The 18556-nt window shown below is 34.6% G+C and overlaps 2 protein-coding genes across 2 annotated transcripts in view; both read left to right on the top strand.

Moving 5' to 3' along the window:
• LOC120432165 (hemicentin-2) overlaps positions 1-11998 on the top strand; it is a 786150-nt gene extending 774152 nt beyond the window's left edge. Inside the window, exon 17 of the mRNA XM_052710374.1 lies at positions 956-11998. Within this exon, the coding sequence (XP_052566334.1) occupies positions 956-1420 (465 nt within the window). The 3' untranslated portion in view covers positions 1421-11998. The remainder of the gene's footprint in view (positions 1-955) is intronic.
• The window catches only part of LOC120432169 (protein archease-like), a 140285-nt gene that overhangs the window by 108536 nt on the left and 13193 nt on the right, over positions 1-18556 (top strand). The gene's annotated exons all lie outside the window — the stretch shown is intronic.

Raw genomic sequence — 18556 nt, 5'->3', positions numbered from 1 at the left:
CGCTTGCAACCCAAGTAGCACACTTTGTTCGCCAAAAGATAATAATAAAGCTTTCTAGTCAGAAATTTACCAACACATTCAAAGTATGTTTACATGACAGCTGGACGTTTGTTTGCATCAGGTTTCCTATCTTTTTCTAGCATTTTTTTTTTTGTCAGGCACTCCACAATATTGTTTATTGTCCCGAAGTTTGGTTGAATTTGGTTGCCGGAGTCCCTACTACTGCAAATATCTACAATAGTCGGGCATGTACGTGTGTCAAACGCGGTCTAACTAAAATCCCTTTGGCCAATTGTCGCACTTGCATTCATATGAAAAGTGACAACAATCCATGAAGTTTTTCAGGTTATTGTTAAATGTCTCGGGATTGAAATCGAACTTTGGGGATCTGTGAAGATCAAAAGGCGAGGCATTGCAAACTGCACAAAATGGCGTTCTTAACTCAATTTGCAGCAAATAATTGAAGCGTCTGTTTTGAAAACAGTTTTAATTTAGCTACACAAAGTTTGTAATCAGGACACCAAACGTCCTCCATAACGAGCTGTCCTCTACCTACGGCCACGAAGTCCATCAGAACGATCGCCCCGCTAGCCTCGCCATCGTTATGCTTCCCCGAGCATAAATTTGTGCTGCCTTGCACACATAGAAGCATACAGCATAACACTCATCAACGACGGTGTTCTACACACTCGTCACTCGTCCATTAGACTCCCGCTCAAAGCATCCCTTTTTTTCGCTGGTCCAGTCCGGTCCTCCACCTGGACTCCACCTCTATCTCTCCGGTGCAACCAGTCCGCCGGTGTACATCCTCAGTGCATGTGTGTGCATTTGAAGCTGACTAATGACATTTTCTTCTCTGTTCTCGTTTCAACGTTTTTTTTTCTCTCTCCCCCAACGTACATCTCTGTCTACACCAATCAACCTGCCTGGACGAACAACCCGGAACCCGGTGCAGTCGTCTAACGAAGTCCACTACGCCGAATTAGCCCTGGCAATACCTCACGATGACAATAGCAATAAAAATCACCTAAATCATCTGAAAAAGCTGCCGCCCCCTCCGGCGTACAACTACTTCGACGAGCCGACGATCTACGCCCAGATAGACCACGGTGGCAGCACCAACTTCAAAACGTCCGCCGCCACCTCCCCGTACCCGCTGATATCGCCCGTGACGCAGCCGGTGGCCATTCCGCCGGTCCTAAATCAGTCACAATTAACGTTACAGCTGCAGCAGCAGCAGGATCATCAGAGTCAACAGCAGCAGCACACGCCAACAACGCTGCTGCAAAATCATCAACAACATACGCCGACATCGCTGCAACACCCACAGCAGCAGCCTAATAATAATAAACAATACCTGCGCGAAATTGTGACAGTACGGACGCCGCTGGCGTTTTCGCAGCAGGAGAGCTGTGTTTAATTAAAATTTACTTCCAACACACCACGGCCAGGTTCGCCGTCGTCGGAGAGAAAAAGCCATAAACTGACAGCGGAACGGAGCGACCGTCACTGCGGCCACCACGTGGTGTGTAGTGCGCACGGTATGGAGTTAGGCGACGGTATGGTTTTGGGTTTTGCTTGCATTTGGGTGAATTACGCCTGGAGCGTCGTATAGGTGCACAGAGTAGGTGCTGCACTGTGGACACACACGCCAGTTGATGGGCAACGTTGCTGTGTGCGTTTGGGGCTGGTCAGTTTGGGGTGATGACAGGGTTGTTGATGTGTGTTTTGTGTGTGAACCGTGGGTCCTAATGTACCCATTTCTGGCCACTTTTTTCATTTCAATGCAAAATAAAATACAAGACGACATTTTACGTTGGATTTTACTATTGTTCCCTCGGAACTAACTATTAACACATAAAAAACTGCTCAAAAACGATTTTGGCTAGGGTCCGGAAGATTGTAAAAAACGTGGTTTTTGTAAGAAAACCCGTATTCTTGTACATTTTTTGAACGGTATTGCGACTTTCAGAATTAATTATCATTCTGCTGCGATTGTATCCCGCACTTGCGGAAATCGCAGAGGTCCCTTAGTAGGCTCAATTGTTGGCATGCCCGATCAACATGCAAAAAAAAATGAATTAGGGGAAATATACCCTTTCTAATCAAACACCTATCTTCGTCATATGAAGAGTTTGATGCTTGATTAAAGCTCCAAAAATACTATTTAGGCTAAAAACTTACCAGCAACAGCACCGCCTCAAGTAAACACGCAAATTTATGCCATTTACTGGCCAAAAAGATCAAATTTAATGCACTTTTGATCATAATTTCTATTTTGCGAGACCATTTCTCATCATTTTGGTGGCATACACATCCACACGCAAGATGAGAGGCTAACTGCTTAACGAAAGTCGCCATCAATATCTTTTTACTTGCGCTAACGATTTCAAAGCGCTTAAGATATAAAATTGCTTCCAACTACCGGCCACATGTTCTTTTGCACATCAGTTAGTCACTCACTTGAAAAATAATTCCGAAACATGTAAATAATTAGCAAGCGCCATTAAAAAAACAAACGCGCCAAGTCTTTTGACGTTTGAATTTTGACGACCAATTTCAATCGAAGGCTGAAGAAAACCGAGCGAGAAGCGAAGGCAAATATAGAACAAAGGGTGGCCACCAACACCACCAGCAGCGCCTGTTGGAGTGAGCCAGTGATGCCAGGAAATTGTCTCTATAAATGCTATTTTTCGTGTGTTTTCGTTTAAAATTTCATCAAAAGAGCGCTGGAAGAAAAAAAGAACTAAGCTGAAAATAGGAAAATGGGCGTGGCCCAATGCACTCGACTGATTAGAATGCATATGGGAAATTTTTTTTTAATGCTTGTAAAAGGAATAGCATAACTTTTAATAGAAGTGAAAATAAACAGAAATGTTCACAAAAAGTTGCTGTACTCGTTGGTGTACTTGGTTTTAGTAAATTTCAAGCAACACTCCAGATTATCCAGCATCATTTAAACACGACCGCTTATTAGGCTTAAATTGGGTATATTTCCCCAAAGCAAAGCATGCTCGGAATGCCATGCTGGTATCCTGAAGTGACACGAGGTCGTCAAATGCATTGCGCTAATCGAAGTGCCCTTTATAGTCGCCATTAACCTACAGTTCAGAACATACCGCCGCACTTTACGCAGCAACCAGACTGACGCTCTCTAGAACCGCAGAATGTTAAGTTGCCAAGCATAATATTTGAAAGACCAATGAACCCAAAAGGTTAAAGATCTCAAACCCCTATCAAAAGTTATGAGTTCTTAAGTGATATTTTAGTAATTTTGCAGGTCGGATCTCAGATTTTTTCCTTGAAAATGAAGTTCGGATCCATCACGCGCCATTAGTTTGATAATTGAAAGTCATGAGCAGTTAAGTGCTTTTTGTACACTTTTTGGAGGTCGGATCTCAAATACATTGAGGAAAATGTCCGAATCAATCTTGCGACTCATCGTTGGATGCGTAATCATAAGACCTATGCGTCCAAAAAAAAGAAGATCTGATAACCCTAACGAAAGTTATTACCACTTAAGTGTTAATTATAATTATTCAGCTATTCCATTTGAAAAGAGCCTAAATCGAAAAAAAAAGTTCTTCGATCGGGTTGAAAATTTCTGGGAGTTCCTTGGCCAAAATAATTTGACCCGTATTTTTTTGTTTGGCCATTAGGGTGACCTACATCGTAATAGGGTGGTTCGAAAAATGGCAATTTTTCGTCATTTTTCGCAAAAACCACTTTCTTCAAAAAATCATATCTCCGCGTCATTTCATCCAATTCTAGCTATCTAGATCTAGATCGCAAAAGAAAGGTGATTAGTTTGGCTATTAGAGAAAAATAGTAAGAAGTTTCAAAAATCTAGCTTAACATTTGAAAAAGTCGTATGAAAACTTAAAATGGCGTTTTGACCGGGTCTGGACCAAAGAGCCTATGTATGAAAATATTTTTATCGGATTCCTCGGAAAATTTCACATAACATATCAAAAATTGGCGATGTCAAACCGTACGTTTCCGAGACATGATTTTTTGAAAATAAGACCTGAGTTTTGCGACGCGCCACGCGCAAAAACAGGAAAATTACGAAAACAAGAAAAAAAACTACTTTTTTCACTAAAACTCCGATAACTTTAAAATTTCAGCGATCACTTATACTTGTTTGAGTATACAAATTTTCGTAATGGAAAGACGCAACTTTTGGTACCCAAACATGTATAGGTCAATTTTGAAGTTATCCCAGTTTTAGTGAAAAAGGTTAATTTTTTGCCAATTTCGACATTTTCCAGTTTTTGCGCGTGGCGCGTCGAAAAACCCAGTTTTTATGTTCAAAAAATCATATTTTCGAATCCTGTTAATGAATAATCGCAATTTTTTGATACGTTATGTGAAATAATACAAGAAATCAAGGAAAAATAGTGTCAGATATGAGCTTTTTGGTTCCGAGACCTTCAAATCAGCAAATTAAATTTTCAGAGGGGAGCAACCATAAACCACGTAGACATCTTGGGGGGGGGGGGGTGGCGATTGTCCACGCTCCATACAAAAAAGATTTTATTTGTATGGAAAGTGTCCACGTGGTTTGTGGATGGTCCCTAGGACCTTTTCAAATATTCAGCTAGTTTTTTCGGACCTCAGCATATTTTTCCTTAAAACCTCAACTAATGTTTTTGTTTAATTTGTCGCACAATGATTTTTTGAAAAATGTGGCTTTTGCGAAAATCAACGAAAAACGCAATTATTTGGACCACCCTATTTCGAGTAGGAGCACCCTAATCGCCAAACAAAACAAAATGCTGGTCGAAATTCCTAATGAAAGGGGATGGAAATAAAGAAAGCTTTAGCCTAGAACGCAGTTTTTTTGTTCATCGTTTGTATCCAGGTTTTTAAGCGAAGATGGCGTTCGAATGGGGAACGTTCGAAATGTCAAAATCGCGAAGTAGCACCAACATTCAAAACAAAAATGTGGCGGTCATGCTATGGCACACTTTTTTCGCAATGTTGGTACCACTGCGTGATTTTGACATTTCGGACGTTCACCATTCGAACGCCATTTTCGCTTAAAAATCTGGATAATTAAACTTGGAATATCACATTTATCAGGTATTTTAAATTTCCCTGGATCCCAGGAATGCTTAAGATTTTCAAAAAGAAAATCACGTTTCCCGGGAAAATTGGACACCCTAGACGTAGTGATTCAGACCACCCTAGTAAGCACAAACAACAGACGTCGCAGGAAGGATTAAATAATTTCAAAATCAACTTTGTTTTATTTTATTTTAACTATAACAATGTCAGAAATATTTACTTTGTACTAAATATTTATCAAAACTCGATTTTCTCAACGAAAAATCACCATAATTTTTTATGACAGTGAAATTATATCAAAGTGCACGGAAAAAAATAAATTCGCAAAAATGTGAACAAACGAAAATGGTAACCGTTCTATTACATGATTCGATTTCAATTTAAAAAAAAATCGTATAATTTGACGGATGTGATCACCATCACCTGTTTAAGTTGTAGTGAACTTGGCCGTGAGTTTTCCAATATTATTGTTCAGGCTAGAGTGCAGCACGGAAGAAATGACTTCGTGAAACTTTGTCGTAAGGTTATTTTTGGCATTTTTGACCAAATTACCCAAATAACCAAAAGTCAAGATGTGCCTGGCAGTTGTTCGAATTAATGAGTGTGGATTCGTTAATTCGAATGCATTTGCATTTGAGGTGGCAAGTACCCTCCGTTATTTTTAAAACATGCACTCAGCTCTGTTTGGTAAATTTCCAATTAACTCAAATTGAATTACACAAAAAAAACACTTCAAATAGCTCGTCAATTATTTCCCATGCCGCCATACTTGATTTAAGGCAAATTACACCTTTTTCAATAGTGGCAATCAAACAACCCCATTTTTCGATCGTGGTTCTCAGCTTCCACAAAACCAATAAATGTTATTAAGCTGGTTACCTGGATTACCCGCTCTGCGTGGGCCAGCCACTGGCGGGTTCCCGCTGAGGGATGGCGAGAGTGCGTTGGATTATTTCAAATTAACGAGCCCAATAACGTTCGCAACATGTTAACTTTTTTACCCTCCCACACACGCGCACACATTGAATAAAACCCGGGGGTTTTATGTTGCGACAAGAATAATGTTGTTTCAATCGTCCCGAGGGGAGAAAAAAAATCAAACACTGAACAAAAAATTTAAATTTATTTTGCTGTAGAAATATATTTTTTACTCTCGAACTTGGTTTTACAAAATTAACTTTCCTATAGTTTAAATTTAAAGAAGCATTTTTTGACAAGACTATTTTCACTGTATCGAGTCACGCCGGTTAGTCAAGCTACTAAGCAGGAAGTAGTAGCTCAGGATATACAACAAAAACAACAGCAGCGAAAAAAAAAACGCACCAGTTGGCAACAAAAGTTCAATACGACACGCTGACATTGATTGACAAGTGGGATTGTTTTGCCGCAGTAGCAATCACCACTTTTAGGGGGGGAGGGGATAAAGGAAGGAGCAAAGTTGGGACCGTTTAGTGAATTTCCCCTCACTGTGCAGTAAAATATGTTTGAAAAAGAACAAGCCAGAAACAAAAACAGTCTGGACTGGGAACGGCTGTGAATGATGGGTCCTTTTGTAACATTTTTTTTATTTAAAACTCAGTTATAAAAAATGTCTGCAATTTTAAATAGTAAAACTACCATGACTTAAAATAAAATAGAATTTGCTAAATTGACCAAAAACTTAAGTCGCACTGCACTTTTTGACGTTTCGAGAAAAACGCGTTTTTATGGTTGACTCTGAATGAACAAAAACGAGAGCACGCAATGAAAACAATAACAAACACTTTTTGTTTGGCTGACCATTCTGTGCATTGTCCCGAAGTTCGGTTGAAGTTGGTTGCTGGATTCCCGAGTTCTAATTACAAATGTTTACGGTAGTCGGGCAGGTACGTGTGTCAAACGCGTTCCTACCTGAAATCCCTTTGGCCAGTTGTCGCACTTACATCCATTGTCAGGGTGTGTCAAGATAGCACGACAAGATTAAAACTTCTTTCATACGAAGTGTGAAAAAAATGCACGGAGTTTTTTCGGTTTTTATTGAATATCTCAGGATTGAAATCGAACTTTGGGGATCTGAGAAGGTCAAAAAGTGAGGCATTAAGGGTTGCACAAAATGGCACTCTTAACTCAATTTGGCCCAAAATGCACATGCGATAAATTAGCACGACAGCGAGGACTCGTTAGTTATTAATTTAATAATAGAATTTTTTATTTAATTTACGATGTTATTAAAAAAAATCCTCAAGAAATTAAACTTCAATAGTTCAAACTAACACCACTGACGAACTGACGTGCCACCCCATACATATTTTTGAGAAAATTCTGACCGCAAATTCTCCAGCGAGCATCAACTCCATCTACCTTCAGGTTCGCTGAACTAATCTCTCTCCCACACGTGTTTTTGATATTGTGACTATGCTTCAATTTGTAATCTGCGTCGTTTCAAAAAAGTAGGGGAAATCTACCCATTTTAATCCTAATAAGCGGTCGTGTTTGAATGATGCTAGATAATCTAGAGTCTCCCTTGAATTTTACTAAAACCAAGTACACCAACGAGTAGAGCAAGTTTTTGTGAACATTTCTGTTTATTTTCACTTTCACTAAAAGTTATTCTATTTCTTTACCAAGCATTTAACAAAAAAAAAATCCCAAGGGTATTCTAATCGAGGCGAGTGCATTGGGCCACGCCCATTTTTCTAATATCGGCTTAGTTCTTTTTTCTTCCAACACTCTGTCGAGTGTTGCCATTTGCGCCTGCAGTTCAAACGAACACTCACGAAAAGTGGCATTTATAGGGAAAGTTTCCTGGCATCGCTGGCTGTGCTGCTGGTGGTGTTGACGGCCACCCTTTGTTCTTTTTTGCCTTCGTCTCTCGCTCGGTTTTCTTCTGCCTTCGATTTTAATGCAAAGTGAAAATTGAAACGTCAAACGACTTGGCGCGTTTGTTTTTTTGATGGCGCTTGCTAATTTATTACATTTTTCGGGATTATTCTTCAAGTGAGTGCCTTACTAATGATCAAAAGAACATGTTGCCGGTAGTTGGAAGCAATTTCATATCTTAAGCGCCGTGAAAAAGTAAGCGAAAGTGAAAAGTTAATTTTGGCGATATTCATTAAGCGTTTGAGGGATTCTCGTGTGTGTCACTGTGTGTGCCAACAAAATGATGAGAAGTGGTCTCGCAAAATACAAATTATGATCAAAAGTGTATTAAATGTGCTCTTTTTGGCCAGTAAGTGGCATACATTTGAGTGCTTACTCGAGGCGGTGCTGTTGCTGGTAAGTTTATAGCCCAAATAGTATTTTTGGAGCTTTAATCGAGCACCAAACTCTCCATATGACGAAGATAGGTGTTTGATTGGAAAGGGTAGATTTCCCCTATGCGCTCAGAACGATTTTAGAGCGCGCTGTTCGTTTCGGCGAAAGCGTGTGTCAGTTTATGCTGACTTCGGGCTTTCCATTTCATTAGGGCACAAAACTTTTGTAAACAAGAGTGTATCCCTCTCACACCTTATGCAAACTGTCATTTGAGTGAAAGGGATACACTATTGTTTACAAAATTTTTGTGCCCTTTTGAAATGTTCGGCTCCACTTCAGCAATACATTGCATGTAAACATTGGCGCGAAGCGAGAAAAGAGAGCTAGTGAAGAGAGGGAAGAGAGAAAAATCGGTTGACAAATTGTTCGCTAGAAGCAAAATGCCAAACAAGAAGAAGATAATTGCGGTCAAAAGTGGTTCGCTCGTGGCACGTCAGTTCGTCAGTGCTAACACTTTTACATGTCATTAATCATTTAAACTTAAATGCGACTGGATGTAAATTTGCAACAAAAAAACATACGTGAAAACATGACTTTACCTGTGATTGAATCAAATTTTACATGAACCGAGTTTACATGTGATTCATAAATTTACACTTTTTTCTGTGTAGAATGGTTGACTTCCTTGTCTTTAACATCCATCTTTAACTTAAATTTATTCAGTTTCTTTTTAGCATTAGGTCATCTGTGGTAATCTAGACGCCAAAAAAGGTTTGGATGATTTAAAAAAAATACGTCAGCTTAGTAATTTTCTTAGACTTTTATAAACGATGAATTTAAGTATTTTTTATTCCGTTACAACTTTGCATAAATGCTATTTTTCTGTTTTGGATATTTATACATTCAGAAATGTCCGTAAAAAACTGCTGAGTAAATATTTTCAAAAAAAAGAACGTTGAGAACGAATTTTCTGATCGATTTGGTGTCTTCGGTAAATATGTTGGTATACCAATGCAAAATTTGTGAAAAAAAAACAGTTCACTCTTAACAAAATTACTACTCTGTTTGACCGAGTTTTGTTTTTTTTTTTTTGGGAAATTTTCATGGATTATACTGTTTTTAACTTAGAGTTCAACGATTGTCCACGCTCCATGCAAAAAAGATTTGTTTTGTATGGAATTGAGATTTAAAAAAAGTATCCACGTGGTTTATGGAAGGTCCTGATGGTGATTTTTCATCAGTTTCTTGTGATTTTTTATCAGGTTCACATTTAGAGTGGTAATATTCAACTATTCAAAATTCAACTTTTTTTCTGTGTATTTTGAAATTTTTAAACACATCAGAAATATTCTGTTTTATCGTTTTATAACACAAAAAAACAATGCAGTCCAGACTTGATTATCCGAAGGCCTCGAAAAAATTACTTTTTTCATTGTCTAATTTCTGATTGTCGAACTTAGGTATGACCCCTAAACTACGCTAAAATGATTTAAATTTTTTAAATCCAAGAAGGCGGCCAAAATGGCGGTGATGAAATATTGAAAAAAATTGCATTTTATTTTTTAATAGGCAATCAACAACTCAAATTTGACTAAAATGGGGTCGTAGAACTTAAATTGTATGGTAAAAACAAGAAAATGAAAAAAATACGAAAACACATTTCTTTTGTTCGTGATTCGATTCCCATACAAACCTTCGGATAATCGAACTTCGGATAATCGAAACTTCGGATAATCGAGGCTTCGGATAATCGAGTCTGGACTGTACATAAAACTTCATCAACTCTAACATTTGAAAAGTCTTCAAACCGATTACGATCTGATGACAAAGGGCAATAATTTTTAAATCCGTTCCGATTAAATTTCACTTGCAAAAAATGCTTACCCAAACTCTATTCAGTCCATTAAATCAGATTTGAGGAGCAGCAAATCACGAAGCCACACGTACATAAACACTGAACGCTTTCCTGTTCAATTGAGGGGAACAATTGAGCTGGGTGGTATTTTTTTGATCGATTGAAATTTAATTGAATTTCTACCTAACGCATATTAAAAATTCAATAATTAAATCCATGGAAAAGGCAGGCTATAGACAGAGCAAAAAAACATAACATCGACCCACACAGTTTTTTTAATAAATCCTCTGGTCTATAACAATGAACTACAGTTGGCAAGTTGCAAGCGACATGAACAAGTGAGAAGGGCATAACTTTTTCGTGAACGTAATTTGTTTTCAAATGCAAAGATATGCCCTTGTAAATTGTTTGTGTAGAGTTGTGGGTTGGGGAAAAATAAAACCTTGATGAACAAAGCGACACAAAAACAAACAAACAATTAATTGGATGGAAATCAAAATCGAAAATATTCTCACACGCACACAAACTCGTGTCAAGGAAAGCCATTTTTGAATTAACGCACACAACACTCGTCCAGAACTGTTTACAATTACGCCAGGACGGCAAAGTTTCGCCCCGATGCAAAGCAAAACCCGCGGCCAGAAGTCCCGAGTCCGAGTGACGACTGCTCCCTTCACTGGCATTGTATAAAACTTTTAGATAAACACAAAATAAATTGCAAAAACAAAACACAAACACACAGGAGCAAAACAATACAGAATTGATCGAACGAGTGCGCAACTAAACCGTAAGAGTATTATTAAGCGAGAAAACAATATTGAAAAAAGCAAACAAAAAACAGCAAAATTAAAACAGAGAAAAGTTGTACCTATTTGAATTGAAGTGTCACAAAAATGAAACAAAAAAAAACACTCTCACACACAGGACTGAATACACGAAAAGTTACACAATACATGGCACGAAAGTGCTGAAAAAGTTGCAAAACGAAAAAAAAACAATTGAACAATACCAAACCGCGTTGTGTGAAGCCAGAGAGGTGAGCGCGGAACTCCCAATTGAGCGTTTTCTAGTCTAGTAAGTTTAGATAAATTTTGTAAATATGTGAAAACAAACAGAGAACAACAAGCAGTAACAAAAACCAACACTGAAGCACACACACAAACTAACACAGTCCGGTTGCCAGGAAAAAAAATCTGTAAAAATAAACTGGCCACGAGCAGAGACAAACTCCAACAAAACAAAAAAAAACTGTGAATTTCCATAGCGTTTAAGGGCAACAACACAACTCTCATTGGTACTAAGACTCTACTGTAAAAAAAAGAAGTAATTAAATAATAACACACACTCACACAAACAAAACAAAAAAAATCACACACGAAAAAAAGAAGCGAAAATAAGCAAACAAAAAAAAAACTGTTTATTACTGTAATGAAAAAGAGAATCTATGAAACATGTTTTCCTGTTTGTTTCCGTAATTTATATTAAATCAATCAACGACACTCACACGCGAAACTTGTACATACAAAACCGACGAAAACATTGTGTATTCACACATGTAAGTGGCACACACTCATACACAACTATTTTAAGGGGTCGCAGGATAGAAAAAAAAAATAGGTAAAAGTGGAAGATTTAAGGTAATTTTTATATTATATTCCAGAGAGCAACGCGGGAAGAGGGTTTGAAGTGAACGATGAAAGGTGGTGCCGTACGTTTTACAGGTTATAATTTTATACAAAATTTTAATTTTCTACGAGCGAACAAGCATTCCAGGTGAGAGAACGATGATGTTGAATCAGTTAAAAATCAGTTTCAATAAAAAGAATTTTCTATATTGAACCACAGCCGTGTTTCCTTGAAGAAGCCTTCTCATTATCGGTGCTAGGATTAATCACTCCTCACTAGGCCGCAAATAAAACGACTTCAACCTTGTTTCCTTGTGGAAAACCCGCTTTGAAGAAGCCTTCTCATTATCGGTGCTACACCCAAAACTGGGCAGCGCTTGTCCGAGAGAATAATGGCCTCGAGTCGAGAAAATAGTGGCATCATTCACGGACACAGAGAACAAAGCTCGAGATTGGTGAAAGAATTATTCTATCGATGTTCATTTGCAAAAAAGTTCATCCGTCAAAACAAAAAACCAAAAGTGTCGACTACGGGAATCGAACTATAGACCTTTGACATACTCAATGTCTTAACTGCCTCGGCCACCACAGCTTGGTGAACAAGGAGTGGTCAGATGTCAATGTATGACACTTGTTGGAGATTTATTGTTTCAATTAACGAATGAACTCATTTGTTATGGTGGTGTGAGTTGGTAGCATTATTCTCTCGATTTTGGCGCTGAGCCCTCAATAAATTTTGAGGGAACGATTCTCTCGACTCGGAATTTTGGGTGTAGGATTAGTCACTCCTCACTAGGCCGCAAATAAAACGACTTCAACCACCGCCGCCGTATGTCAGGAAGCGGTCTCATTATAGATTTCTATATTTTCATCAAAGTTTCCACCAGGGTGATGCGGAGATTCGAAAGAGGGAACGATTAAAATCCTTTTAATGACGGCAGAGCATGTGAACGATGTGTAGATCTCATTAAATTACAGTTATCCCACTTAGGTTTCATCCATAGAGTACGTGTGAGTGTGTGTTCCAATCCAATACCCGCTAACCGGTAGCGATATTATGGGAAAGTATAATTTGTATCAGATTTTGTATATGCCGAATGCTTATCTCAGTCCCGGGTATTATACGTAAAACCATGATTTTACGTGTGATTTAACCTTTTACGTCGAATCTCAACTTTACATCAACTGAGTTTACATGTGATTCATTTTTTCCGTGTCGAGTAGATTTACATTTTTTTTCTGTGTACAGATCAACTCACTGTATAAACCTTCTGATGGCTGACATTTTCGTTTTTGTTCGTATTCAAAGTTCAAATTACTGATTCCAAATTTTCAAAGGTACCGGATCGGGATTTGATCCCTGAACCTTCTACTTGTAAGACAGAAGCCGTAACCATTAAGCCACGGAGCCGGTTTTTTTAAATCAAAATTTAGACATTTGATTTGTGTTATTGAAATATTTTTGTATTTCGTAATTAAAATATTGCTGTATCTCGAAGCCGTTGCATCGTATCAAAAAGTGGCCAAAGACAAACTTGTAGGAAATTGGACGGGCTTTCTGATAAAAATACACTGAAAGGAAAATACACGCCACTTGTATGCGATTTTTCAATTTTAAGTTTAAAAGTTAAATTTTAAGGTGACATCACGATTTTTTTGGTTCAAAATTTTTGAGGAAATAGCCTTAGATGTTACAAAAAGACTGACGAAAAATGCAGGATGGTATGTCTCGCCTAGAAAACTACAAAAATCATTTACTAAAACTGTTGTTTTGAAAAATGGTCTAAACGTCAAAATTTTCAAAAACCGATAGTGGTAATCGATTCCTCAGAAAATTTTACATAAAAGTCTCCATATTGATCATTGTCCTATGTCCAATCCTTGTTAAGATACAGCGTTGTTTTAATTAAAATTTTTGAAAAAGTAGGTTTTTTGGTAGTTTTTAGCAATTTCTTTATGACAGACTTAATTTTCAGTCTCGAAAATATTTTTACCGGAAAGCTCGTCCAATTTCCCATGAGTTTGCCTTTGACAGCTTTTTAATTTGACTCGTTTTAATATTTACTATCCTAATTTACTATCCAGGATTCGACCACGCTGAAAAAAAAATCTATTTTCAGTTATGAGCAATGTAATTAAGCTTATATCTGTAAGCCCATAATCCAATATTTTCGAGACTGAAATAATTAGTCTGTCATATAGAAATTGACAAAAATCACAAAAAATCCTATTTTTTCAACATTTTTATTTTAAAAACAGCTGTATCTTAACAAGGACTAGGACATAGGACAATGGTAAATATGGAGACTTTTATGTAAAATTTTCTGGGAAATCGATTTCCACTATCGGTTTTTGAAAATTTTGACGTTTAGACCACCTTTCGTAAAAACAGTTTTAGTAAATGATTTTTGTATTTGATTTGTACTTTCCGTGTATTTTTATCAGAAAGCCCGTAATAGAGTTATCTACGTGCGCATGTATTGCGTGTACGTACACGAAAAAGATTGAGGTTAAATTTTGTACCCGCCAGCAAAACAAATGGTGTGCTAGTGTGCGTGAGAGCAGGCTTAGATAGCTCTATTGAAATACACAACTTTTGGTACCCTAACATGTATAGGTCATCGCTGAAATTTTCAAATTATCGCAGTTTTAGTGAAAAAAGTCGATTTTTTGCCGTTTTCGTCATTTTCCCAGAAAATTTTTTAGCCGGATCGGAGAACTTTTTATTTGAATCATGCTGTTTTCGTGGGAAATTGCTGTTCAATTAATCAGTGCTACCCGTTTTTTTTTCAATTCGTAATTTTTGTTCAGTTAATATTGCGATTATAAAAATTTAAAAAGTCTTTTAAAAATTCTTCAACACAGCAAAAAAAGTAGTAATTCAGCTGCGTGTAAAAGGCCTGGGTGTAAAATAAATTTTGCATTATTTTATGAAATTCTATGTAATATTACACCCTGAAACATGTAGCCCATCAGTATGGGAAACCTACTTGATCGAAATGTCAAACTCATATATGCGTTTATCCTTACGATTCCTAATCGTTCTGATGGCCGAGCGGGCTAAGGCGCCAGGCTGTACTGTAGGTGCTGGGTTTGAATCCAGTCGGTTTCAACTTTTTTTGTGTTTACAAAAATTGTGTCTTTTTTGACGAAGGTGATGAGCATGCTTTTGCATGCGATTTTACCATCGGATTTTTTGCTGTGAATATATCACTTATCTCAGAATAAATAAGAATATTAAATTTATAATCAATGAAAAATATATTTTTGACTTTTTGACACAAACTTCCGACCTTTTCCCGTTTTTTTTTTTTTTTTTGATTTTTGGAAATTTCCGAATCTCCGACATGAGTCGCCACCCTGAGTTACTTTATTAAACAGTTTTTTTTTTTTATATCTCAGCTCTTTTACGATACTTAGAAAATAGCGAGTTTTTGGTTCAACTTTTAAAAATACGTTGAATTTAAAAATAGTTTTTTTCTGGAGTAGTACAAGCCACGTAGTCCAGTGGAAATGCTTCTGCCTCGTAATCGGGGTTCAACATAAAAAAATGTTCGATAAATTGTTTCCTGAAAAGAGGACAATTTACAATTTACGCTTGGACATCTTGGCTTTTCACTAAATCTTCAAAAGTCTCAGCATTGAAGTGATAACCCAACTGTGCTTTGGTCCTACCAGCAGATTTTCGCTTTTGCGTGTGATGTCGTTCCTTTACTTTTTTGATAAAGTTTTAATTACAAAAGGATTAACTAAATTGAATATTTATTTCCACTGCCTGCGGCGGCCCCATCTCTATACGGAACACGGTTCCATGGCCCATGAGGACACAGTGTTGCCAGCCCTCCAAGCTTAACTATACTGACTGGATGCGGGCACGTGTATACACACGAAAATGAAAGCAAAGCTTAACCCAATGATTGGATTATGCTGGTATTACCAAGCTGAATGAATAGGGGAGGGCAGGGTGGTTCCCCGTTTGCGATTACAGTTAATGTATCCCCCTGGTAATGCGATTGCCTTTTTCGTTCCAGTACGAAACCTCCGTACATCCGGTGTGCGGATTAATTTGCCAATTAGGGTGGGGAGGGATGGTAACCGACCCCCCATCAGGAAGTGGTGAACCGTTATGCACTTTATTGGCATCAGATCAACGGATTAATTGAAGGATCAGGTTTCGGATTTGAGGACCATGCGTGAGTGGTTCGGAGAAAATTCCATAGCCCGCACCGGAGCTAACAAATTAGGAAGCCGAACGAATGTATGATTTTGTTCAAAGCAACCGCTAATTAGGCAGTTTATCTATAATTGGTTTAGAGTTAATAAGTTGACTTTTCACGTGGTATTGATTGTATTCATGGCCTATTCATTAGTTTATGACGTTAAACCTGATTGTTGATTGATGCTTTGAATCGATTCATACATCTTCATATCGTCCAAAGCATTTTTATCATTATAGACAAACCTGTTTCCATTTAAATACTTAAGATTTAGTGTAATATTGGTTAAATAAAATAACAAATATTTTTTTTAACAATTAAAAAGCAGTCTTTTTATTCAAAACTGAATCGTTTCAATAACACATTTCCATTGATAATTTTACTATCGAGAAATCTCGATAGTGGACATAGAAATTACGATCAAAATTTGTAATACAGTCGAGACTCCATTATCCGAAGTTTCGAATAGCCGAAGTTCGATTATCCAAAAGGTACAACCTGACCCGCAAAAATTACAAAAAATTACAAAAATTACAAAAATTACAAAAATTACAAAAATTACAAAAATTACAAAAATTACAAAAATTACAAAAATTACAAAAATTACAAAAATTACAAAAATTACAAAAATTACAAAAATTACAAAAATTACAAAAATTACAAAAATTACAAAAATTACAAAAATTACAAAAATTACAAAAATTACAAAAATTACAAAAATTACAAAAATTACAAAAATTACAAAAATTACAAAAATTACAAAAATTACAAAAATTACAAAAATTACAAAAATTAAAAAAATTACAAAAATTACAAAAATTACAAAAATTACAAAAATTACAAAAATTACAAAAATTACAAAAATTACAAAAATTACAAAAATTACAAAAATTACAAAAATTACAAAAATTACAAAAATTACAAAAATTACAAAAATTACAAAAATTACAAAAATTACAAAAATTACAAAAATTACAAAAATTACAAAAATTACAAAAATTACAAAAATTACAAAAATTACAAAAATTACAAAAATTACAAAAATTACAAAAATTACAAAAATTACAAAAATTACAAAAATTACAAAAATTACAAAAATTACAAAAATTACAAAAATTACAAAAATTACAAAAATTACAAAAATTACAAAAATTACAAAAATTACAAAAATTACAAAAATTACAAAAATTACAAAATTACAAAAATTACAAAAATTACAAAAATTACAAAAATTACAAAAATTACAAAAATTACAAAAATTACAAAAATTACAAAAATTACAAAAATTACAAAAATTACAAAAATTACAAAAATTACAAAAATTACAAAAATTACAAAAATTACAAAAATACAAAAATTACAAAAATTACAAAAATTACAAAAATTACAAAAATTACAAAAATTACAAAAATTACAAAAATTACAAAAATTACAAAAATTACAAAAATTACAAAAATTACAAAAATTACAAAAATTACAAAAATTACAAAAATTACAAAAATACAAAAATTACAAAAATTACAAAAATTACAAAAATTACAAAAATTACAAAAATTACAAAAATACAAAAATTACAAAAATTACAAAAATTACAAAAATTACAAAAATTACAAAAATTACAAAAAATTACAAAAATTACAAAAATTACAAAAATTACAAAAATTACAAAAATTACAAAAATTACAAAAATTACAAAAATTACAAAAATTACAAAAATTACAAAAATTACAAAAATTACAAAAATTACAAAATTACAAAAATTACAAAAATTACAAAAATTACAAAAATTACAAAAATTACAAAAATTACAAAAATTACAAAAATTACAAAAATTACAAAAATTACAAAAATTACAAAAATTACAAAAATTACAAAAATTACAAAAATTACAAAAATTACAAAAATTACAAAAATTACAAAAATTACAAAAATTACAAAAATTACAAAAATACAAAAATTACAAAAATTACAAAAATTACAAAAATTACAAAAATTACAAAAATTACAAAAATTACAAAAATTACAAAAATTACAAAAATTACAAAAATTACAAAAATTACAAAAATTACAAAAATTACAAAAATTACAAAAATTACAAAAATTACAAAAATACAAAAATTACAAAAATTACAAAAATTACAAAAATTACAAAAATTACAAAAATTACAAAAATTACAAAAATTACAAAAATTACAAAAATTACAAAAATTACAAAAATTACAAAAATTACAAAAATTACAAAAATTACAAAAATTACAAAAATTACAAAAATTACAAAAATTACAAAAATTACAAAAATTAAAAAAAATCACAAAAATTACAAAAATTACAAAAATTACAAAAATTACAAAAATTACAAAAATTACAAAAATTACAAAAATTACAAAAATTACAAAAATTACAAAAATTACAAAAATTACAAAAATTACAAAAATTACAAAAATTACAAAATTTACAAAAATTACAAAAATTACAAAAATTACAAAATTACAAAAATTACAAAAAATACAAAAATTACAAAAATTACAAAAATTACAAAAATTACAAAAATTACA

The sequence above is a fragment of the Culex pipiens genome, chromosome 3, assembly GCF_016801865.2.
Source record: "Culex pipiens pallens isolate TS chromosome 3, TS_CPP_V2, whole genome shotgun sequence".
NCBI lineage: Eukaryota > Metazoa > Arthropoda > Insecta > Diptera > Culicidae > Culex > Culex pipiens.
Note: the sequence above shows the minus strand (reverse complement) of the source record. Positions and strands in the feature narration are given on the sequence as shown.